This window comes from Galeopterus variegatus, unplaced genomic scaffold, assembly GCF_000696425.1.
Source record: "Galeopterus variegatus unplaced genomic scaffold, G_variegatus-3.0.2 Scaffold2498, whole genome shotgun sequence".
NCBI lineage: Eukaryota > Metazoa > Chordata > Mammalia > Dermoptera > Cynocephalidae > Galeopterus > Galeopterus variegatus.
Window position 1 is genome coordinate 272,132 of NW_007728609.1, and position 9,644 is coordinate 281,775.

The 9,644-nt window shown below is 37.5% G+C and overlaps 1 protein-coding gene across 1 annotated transcript in view; it reads left to right on the forward strand.

Annotated features, from left to right (window-relative positions):
* Positions 1–9,597, forward strand: part of RFC1 (replication factor C (activator 1) 1, 145kDa) — a 76,862-nt gene extending 67,265 nt beyond the window's left edge. The window contains exons 20-26 of the mRNA XM_008581987.1: positions 598–752; positions 881–998; positions 2,659–2,804; positions 5,558–5,771; positions 6,920–7,111; positions 8,140–8,826; positions 8,909–9,597. Coding sequence (XP_008580209.1) covers positions 598–752; positions 881–998; positions 2,659–2,804; positions 5,558–5,771; positions 6,920–7,111; positions 8,140–8,223 — 909 coding nt within the window. The 3' untranslated portion in view covers positions 8,224–8,826; positions 8,909–9,597. The remainder of the gene's footprint in view (positions 1–597; positions 753–880; positions 999–2,658; positions 2,805–5,557; positions 5,772–6,919; positions 7,112–8,139; positions 8,827–8,908) is intronic.
* The last annotated feature ends 47 nt before the right edge of the window (positions 9,598–9,644 follow it).

Genomic DNA, 9,644 nt, shown 5'->3' on the forward strand with positions numbered 1-9,644 from the left:
AAAAAAAAAAAAAAGAAATCCTGTGTGCTCTTGTTATTCATCCATCCCTCCCCCTTAATCCCTGGCAACCACTAATCTTTTTCCTATCTCTATAGTTTTGCCTTTTCCAGAATGTCATGTATTGTAGTTGGAATTATACAATATGTAGCCTTTTCAGATTGGCTTTTCACTTTGTAATATGCATTTCAGTTTCCTCCATGTGTTTTCATGGCTTTAACTCATTTCTTTATTGTGGAATAATATTCCTTTGTCTGGATGTACCACAATTTATTTATCCGTTCAGCTACCAAGGGACATCTTGGTTGCTTCCAGCTTTTGTCAATTATGAATAAACCTGCTATAAACATCTGTGTGCAGGTTTTTGTGTGCACATAGTTTTCACTTCATTTGGGCAAACATCAAGGAGTGTGATGATTTGGTAAGAGTACTTTTAGTTTTGTAAGAAACTACCAACTATCTTCCAAAGTGACTGTACCATTTTGTGTTCCTACCAGCAGGGAATGAGAGTTCCTGTTGCTCTACATCTTCACCAGCATTTGGTATTGTCAGTGTTTTGGATTTTGGCCATTCTAATAGGTGTGTCCCTCCCTCTTTTAGGGCCCATTTGATGTTGCCCGGAAAGTGTTTGCAGCTGGAGAGGAGACTGCTCATATGTCACTTGTGGACAAATCAGATCTTTTTTTTCATGATTATTCAATAGCACCTCTCTTTGTCCAGGAGAACTACGTACATGTGAAGCCTGTAGCTGCAGGGTGAGTATTCATAGCTAGAGAGGGGTTAGGATTAGTACCCTCCTGGCACTATGAAGGCCAAACCTGGGAGGGGGGAGGGGAATCTGGGGTGTGGATAGTGGTGTAATCTAGACTGGTTCTTCCTGCAGGGGTGACATGAAAAAGCACTTGATGCTTTTAAGCAGAGCAGCAGATAGCATATGTGATGGTGATTTAGTGGACAGTCAGATCCGGAGTAAGCAAAACTGGAGTCTTCTGCCCACACAGGTAAGTGGAGGGCTCTCTTGAAAGTGCAGAGTCTGCTTTAGTTAAAAAAAACAAAATATATTTTAGCTCCTGTCATCATTTGAAATGCCAGATAAACGTTCTGGCTCTTGGAGCAAAAATGCAATCAGTTACAGATTAAAATACTCTGTGTTCATTGTGGTCTGTTTTTTAATCTGGCCTTATTTTTCAGTGCTTCAAAAATGTTTTTATGTGAATGGACACATAGAAATAGGAAAGTTAGATTTTGGTTGTAACTGAGATATGAATCAAAAGTTTCATTTGCTCTATTTTACCATAAGAATCGATTTCTTTTTTGTCATTCTTGGCTCTCCCAGATGGTTGCTAAGTAGTTCCTCCTTGAAGAAATGGAGCCAGGGCAGGTCAGCAGCCATCTCTCTGATATGTGAATTCCGATTTTCTTCTTCTTTGCTAAAGAGGCAGCTTTATATTGGGTACTATATTTAGGTTGATATCTTTAACTCAAAACAGAGTTCAGCAAACATTCATAATTAAGATTTATTTTTTCTTATTTGAGTTTTGTGTCTTTATACAGGGTTATTGGCCTGAATAGTAAGTAAGGGACTTCCAGAAGGCCTACCCTTCTCTTAATTCTACCCATACATTCTTGAAAACAAAAAACTAGGACTCTTTCTAGAGATACAGAATCCTTTCTCTTATGTTTTAAAAGTGTTTATTTTATTTATTTATTTTTTAAAGAGATGACTGGTAAGGGTATCTTAACCCTTGACTTGGTGTTGTCAGCACCACGCTCTCCCAAATGAGCTAACCAGCCATCCCTATGTAGGGATCCGAACCCTTGGCCTTGGTGTTATCGGCACCACACTCTCTCAAGTGACCCACGGGCTGGCCTTGTTTATTTTTCTTTACTTAATAATTGTGCCTTCGAGAATTTATCTTAAAGAAATAATTTTAAACACAAAGAAAGCTTAATGTACAAAAATATTCCCTAAAACATTAGTTGTAATAGCAAAAAAATTGGAGAAAATCTCCATGTCCAGCAATAGGAGAATGATTAATCATAGTAAATCATCTTGAAGAAATATTATGCAGCCTTTAAAATTATTTTTAAAGATTGTCTAATACAAAAAAAATACTTATGAGAGAATATTACTAGAATAAAGCAGGATACAAAATTTATGTAGAGTATAATTCTAGCCTTTAAAAATTGAAAACAATGGACATAGAAAACATCTAAAGACATTTTTTTTACTTTTCTCAAGTATCGGTTTAATTGATTCTCTAATTATTAGACTTTCCATGCTTTAATCTGCCTGTGCTACCAGTTGCTTACGTTAAAGACAATCATATTCCTTTTAAGCTAATTTGCTGTGACATTGGCATCCATCTGTGAGGTAACTGGTATGGTGAGCTCAGTTGGTTGAGGAAGCTGTGTTGGCAAGATGATCTCTCCAAAGGCCATGACATGTTTTGTATCAAGGTGTTTACTGGAATCCGTTGTTTTCTCTGGGGGAAGTTTCCCATATCAACAGATCATAGATAGGGAAGGACCCAACTGCCCTGGAATTAGGTACTGGGGACAACGTTTCTTCATTTTCCACGGACTACTTGGAAGCCAACTCTGCGAAGGAAGTAACTTTGTACCAAGTTTAAATTATGGACTGTAATTGATTTTTTTCAGGCCATTTATGCCAGTGTCCTTCCTGGAGAGTTGATGAGAGGGTACATGACCCAGTTTCCCACCTTCCCAAGCTGGCTGGGGAAGCACTCGTCTATGGGCAAACACGATCGTATTGTTCAGGACCTAGCATTGCATATGAGCCTCAGGTAAGAAGTCTTACTCCATTTCTGGTATTTTATTGGTGTTGTGTATTTAGCCTTTATCCAATAATTATAGCATGAGTCAAAAGATTTCTGTTTTAGTTTTGATTTTATTGCAAACTGGATTAATGATCCTAGATAAGTTCCTTATATTTTGTGGTCCTGGGTTTTATCATCTGTAATCAATGTAACACTTGCTTTACCACTTAAAAAGATACTTTAGCTGGCTGGTTGCTCAGTAAGTTAGAGCCTGGTGCTGATAACACCAAGGTCCAGGGTTTCATTCCTGTATGGCTGGCTGCCAAAAACAAAACAAAACAAAACAAAAAAATCCAAACCCCAAAAAAGATACTTTGAAGAATAAAGCCAGATGGTAGAGGTGTCATAATTTTAAAAACTATGAATCTGAGATAGTGCTATTTATTGTTATTGTGACTATGCCTATTATTAGTGGGAATAACTTCTCAGTTTCAGAATAATTAATAGGAAAAAATTGAACTATTTAAAGACATAGACTAGTTTTTAACCTATTCTAATAGGTCCTAGCCATTTGGGATAGGGAATACAGTTGAGCATGTAACAGGAGGAGGCCACTCAGATAAACTAATGAGCTTGGAAAAGTTTAAGGAAGTTCAAAAATACTCCATAAGCCAAGGAATGCGGGTGTCCTGGAGAAGCTGGAAAAGGCTGCTTTTTCCTATTGCTCTTCTCCTTGGTCAGGCCAAGAGACTGCTGTCAGCCCTTTTTCTGCGCCCTGCCCACTGCTTTATAAAGGTCATGCATCACTGTACCCTAGGACGTCCCTCTTTAGTGCTCCCACTCTACTCCATGTAGGTTTTGAGTCCTGGACTTCCATGTTATTTTATGGCTGGTCTGAATGTCCGTCCTCTTTCCCCTTTAGACTGAACATTTCTGGGGGTGGGAACTGAGGCTTACTCGTCTAACACATAAACTGCTCAGTAAATGTTTCTTAATGAATCATATATACAGGACATTATCGTCAGCAAGGACATTTGTAGCGAATGTCATGATTTTTTAAGTTAAGACCTTCCCACTTAACTTTAACCCTCATCAAGTCACTTAAATTTTATATGCCTCAGTTTCTCTTCTTCTTTAAAAAATGGAAGTGTGATTTCATTATTCGTTCTTTACCTTTTTTGGGGACCACAAATGCCTTTGAGAATCTCAAAGTTCTGATCTTTATTCCCCCCAAATGCACAGATGCACAAATAATACAATTTTAGGGGAAATACAGATTCCCAAGCTTGATTTAGGTACATAAGAGGACAACTTTAGACTTTCCCAAATTTAATGTTCTGTGATTCTATTAGGAGATGACAATTACATAACACAAGAGAATAATTTTGGAAATGGTTTCATGAGTTTCTTGGGTACTGTGGCTCAGGGATTCACACTATTTTTCTTCAAGTACTAGTGTGCTTGAGTATGGAAGAGTAAATCTAGAGGAAATGGGTAAAATTAAAATAGAGCTTTTTGAACTCTTTGCCTAGGTAATAAAACAATTGCAGGGGCAAGGTTCTAGATTTCTTATTGGGAGAAGAACGATGTGGCTTTTTGTGGTTCAGACATTTAGTTACCTGAAGGCAGGAGCAGGACCCATAGGTAATTTTGTTTGTTTTTGGCGGCTGGCTGGTACAAGGATTTGAACCTCTGATCTTGGTGTTGGAACACCGTGCTCTAACCAACTGAGCTAAATGGCTAGCCCCCCATAGGCAATTTTTAAAGAATCATTTCTTTTCTCATTCCAGCATGGGTTCTGATACCAACAGCTTTTGAGGTCTCTTGTTCAAAGTACGCATACATATAATTGCCTAGTTTGAAGACAGAGGCAGTTGGGGTGAAAGATTTAGGGTGGTGGCATTTGAAATATTGTTTATTCAGTTATTTTTTTGTCTTTAAGATGTGACAGCATTAAACAGAAAAAGAGTCATTTCATGAACATATTCTAGTTCTCAACAGATCAGAGACTCTTTCCCTAAGTCTTTTCCTGGCCAGTGTGGATCATATTTTGATTCTGCAGGAGCACACGCTGCCATTTTCTTAGGTATGGGGGAAACCCTGGTCTAGAATGGAAGATTTTAGAGTGATCATCGTATTCTAGTTCTCAACAGATCAGAGACTCTTTCCCTAAGTCTTTTCCTGGCCAGTGTGGATCATATTTTGATTCTGCAGGAGCATACGCTGCCATTTTCTTAGGTATGGGGGAAACCCTGGTCTAGAATGGAAGATTTTAGAGTGATAGTATTAGGAAATGTGAGGGAGGCATTCATATATAATTTTGTGTGTTATAATCAGAGACCAAAAGGTGTTACACACACTCATGTAGGAATGGCCGTGGCACTTGAGGTAGGAAATCTCACTCTCTTTTACTGATGCTTTTAATATTTTGGAATTTGGAATGAGTAATCTTTATGGCTGTAATAAGTACGAGCACAGGGAAACACTGTTGTTGCCTGGGCCTTAAGAGGAGGACAAAAGTAGAACCCATGTTTGTTTTTCAGTCTTCTGATCCAGCTAAGGAGAAAACTTCCTTTGAGCACATCAATGGGTATCCATTAACCTGACAGTGTAGCGCTAGGCCTTCCTTGCACCAGCTGTTAAATGGGAGGCATTCCACTGAACATTATTAAAATTGGATTGAACTCTGCCTGATGAACTCGGTGTTGATAGGCATAATATGACTTGAGTTGGCAATAGTCTGCAGTTGACTGTAGGTGTGTCTCTTGTTTTGACTTCAGAACATATTCCAGCAAAAGGACAGTAAACATGGATTATCTGTCACACATAAGGGATGCACTTGTACAACCCTTGACCTCACAAGGGGTAGAGGGAATACAGGATGTGGTTGCACTTATGGACATATATTATTTGATGAAAGAAGATTTTGACAATATCATGGAAATTAGCAGCTGGGGTGGCAAACCTAGTCCCTTTTCCAAGCTGGATCCCAAGGTAAGTTGTGTAACCCACTGGTTTTCTGCCACTTTGTAATTACCAGGATGGTACTAGGAGTACTTCAGAGATGTTTTAGATTCTTTTAAAAAAAGGCTTACTTTTTTTCCCCCTTAAATGATTGTTTCTTCTTATGGCCTCTGCTTTCCAAAGATATGGTTTGAGTACAGTAGTAAGAGCAGACTTCTGGATTTGACTTTATAATTTGTATTTTTATCTTGGCTTTATGCTGAGTAGAAAAGCAAGAAGTGAAATCTAAGGAGCAAATATAAACGTATTCCTTAAAGGTAGGGATGAACCTGAGGAAGTAAAAATGAGGTGTTGGTAATGGATTGTACAAATAAAGATGTGCCTACTGGCTGGGAATTTTTATAATTTTTCTTTTTCTTAGTCTACCTAATCTGTGGATTCAGTATTTATTCTCCTTGCATAATTTATCATGTAATAATGTATGCCCTCTTTTCTTTTTATAATGAGCAAGAAAAAACTAAAGTGATAAAACATGAATATGTAATATCTAATACTGCACTCTTGTGCCTATTTATTTGATGCTATTTTAAAAGACATATTCTCTGTGGTTTGCCCTATCTAGAATTTTGACCTGATTTAATGGTTACTAGTAAATTTACATGGCAGACATTCATTATAATAATTCATGGACTACTTCTGGAATTATGTTTAGAAGTTTGAAGTTAAGGCTTTTCAAGTTACTTAGTATTTTGAAGTAGCTACTGTTATTATGATAAAGGTAACATGAGTTTTGTGGTAATTAAAAGCCAACTTGTACCTTATTATGAGCCTTTTTGATTTACTGATGCACTGACTAACTTTGCTTATTACTTTGTAAAAATGTGGCGAGCTCTGAGTAGGTAAAAAATGATGACATAAAGTGACTTTTTTCTTTTTTGTTTGCTTAAAGTTTCTAAATGGATCTTTTTTGAGTCATGGGCTCTATTAAGAATATCATGAAAAATATGGAACTTCACAGAAAAATGTATATACTTACATTTACATGTATACACATAAATATTTTGCAAATAGTTTCACGGGGCACCCAGGGTCTCTCAAAGCCTTTTAGGCTTATAGAGTTTAAAAGAATTGTTTGGCACTTAGATTTTTCAAAAACTCCTTCTATTCCTTTCATATAGGTAAAAGCAGCCTTCACCAGAGCTTACAATAAGGAAGCCCACCTTACCCCGTATTCACTTCAGGCAATAAAGACATCTAGACACAGCACAGGCCCAGCAATGGATTTTGAATACAATGAAGAGTTAAACGAAGATGACTCTCAATCTGATGAGAAAGACCAAGATGGTATAGAAACTGATGCTATGATCAAGGTAATATTTTAAGCTATAGGTGGGAGAACCTTAAAATAGATTATCTTTTCTTGTGTATAACTTGCCTTGTGAATAATAGGGCCTATTTAGCAAGTAGCAGTGTAAATTGAGGGTGGAGAAGGTATAGATTTCATTTTTATAAACAATCAGCTTCTTATGGTAGTGGAAGAGCCAAACAGCAAGAAAATAGGCCATCATATTGATGGTCAAGTGTCATGTGTTCTGTTAGAAAAAGTACCATTTTATTAATTTGGCCATCGTTGTATGGTTTCTTATCCACAGACACACACTTTCACAACATAATCAAGACAAACATTTTAAACAAGACCATTTTCCTCTTCTGTTATTTGTGTTTTGCTATAGCCATTGAACTGCCCGTAGAAGTTTCTCAGAGCAAAACATCCTAGTCTTTTGCTAGGAAAGATTAAAGTCAATTATGGTATCAGCCAACTGTTTACAACTGCCTGAGGCAAAAGGATCTAGTCTGTATCCTTTGCTGTGTGTGCATGTTTCGTGCCTTTCATTTCTGTTTTGTCTAAGCAGGAGAAGGAATTGTGGCCTTCTCCTGTGTAGCTCTCTCTAGTCTTATGTAAACATAAGAGGTTGTCTCCTTCTCTCTTCTCTTCCTCCTTCACAAAATGAATGTGTTTAGATCTCTAATCTGAAACTGAAAGAAGAGGAAATTTTTCATGTAAACATTTGTCTTTTACCTTCAAGCATAGAAGCAGAATTATACCTATCTTCTAAATCTAAGAAACTGCCTTACATGAAGAACATGTCTTAGTTCTAGATTCTAAATAGCTTTTCAGTTTTTACTGCTGTCTTTTAAAGGCTACATAAGCAGCCAAGTCGTTGCTTAAAAGTAAGTGCATCAGTGTAGAAGTAGTCCAAGGTCAAGTTGTTCGTAGCCTCTCTCCTTTTTTAATTAAGTTGCAGGTAAAGATTAGATTTATTGTAGAGATGAACTTATTTCATTTATTCATAAACACAGCTATTAACTTTTTTCTGCATCTTTTCCCCTACAACAGAAAAAGACAAAGTCTTCAAAGCCTTCAAAACCAGTAAAAGATACGGAGTCCAGAAAAGGAAAAGGAAAAAGTTTGAAGAAATGAAACCCTTTTTCACTACCGACAGCCATTTTTTACCCACCCTCAGGACCAGTCTAGCTGGTCTAGAAAAAGCCTTATTTTTTCCCAAGGAACCATGTTTTAGCATAATGGGATTACCTGGTGGCCCCATTATAAGTAAAGGCCGGTATAGCTAGAAGGATATAACTAACTAGTAGGCTCACATACACCTCTTATAGAGGTTTGTAGGACTTGGGTCCTCCACTATCCCCTGTCAATCTAATTAGATTGTTGTGCTTCAAAATGACTGTGTATAATTAGAACTAGAAACTACACGTGGACTTTGGAGTCAGATTTTAGTTAACACAATAATAAGCCTGGGAGCAGTGGTACTAAGATGCCTTTTATAGGCTTAAGAATTTATCCTAATGGCCTTTCTAGGATCAATGCCAAGTTTTTTTTAAAGGTAGTTCCTATATGTGGTGAAATTTTGTAAATAAATCATAATCCAAAATAATCACCACCTAGAACTTGGTATTCTTTGTATATTGTCCAATATCTTCCAATGTATAAGTTAGTAAAAATGTTCCATATGATACATGTACAAATTCTTCTTAGGATTGTCATCTTGTACAGCAAAATACGTTGGTATATTACATTCCTTATTAATTTGCAAGTGATTGGATAAGAAAGCATTAAGGATTGTCATCTTGTACAACAAAATACGTTGGTATATTACATTCCTTATTAATTTGCAAGTGATTGGATAAGAAAGCATTAACCAGTTGTGTGAAACTTAACCTTGTCAACTGAAGAGTCAGAACTCAGATTCACAGCTTTACTCCCTCTGAGTGCTGACCATATCTCTGCTGTAAATAGAAGTTCATGCAGAGGCCTTGTCACTAGCAGTGTGGGGGACTGCAGAAGGGTTGCCAGACATTCTTATCCTCTGGAGTCTCAACTCATCAGTTTCAAACCAGTAGGCCCCAGGCTGGGTCAGATTCTTAGGCTCACTCTGACATGGGACAAAAATGAACATGGGCTTCTGTTTACTTTGTCCCTGGGAGATCCTGTTCTGTCCTCTGATGTATTCCACAAATCCTATTGGAACTTTAGATTGTACCTATAATGATACTTGTTGAGTGGTCCTGAGGCTGTGGATCTAGCCTGGAATTTAGGTGTCTAGCTATTTTTTAATCTTCTCAGTAAATGCTCAGAGGTGTGTGCTACCTCTGGGAGGTATATGCTAAAAGGAATGTAAAATAAGGATAGTGTTCTCTGCCTTTCGGGAACTGACAGTCTTGTTTGGGGATGAGACATAAAGTTCTTGAGACATTTAAAGCGTATTTACCAGTGTGAAAAATGTCTTTCATGGAGATTAATTCATTATGGAAATAAAACATTGCCTTGAGCCCTTGCCTACTGAGCCATGCCCCTCTCTTTGTTAAAGCCTGGCTTCGGGGCCA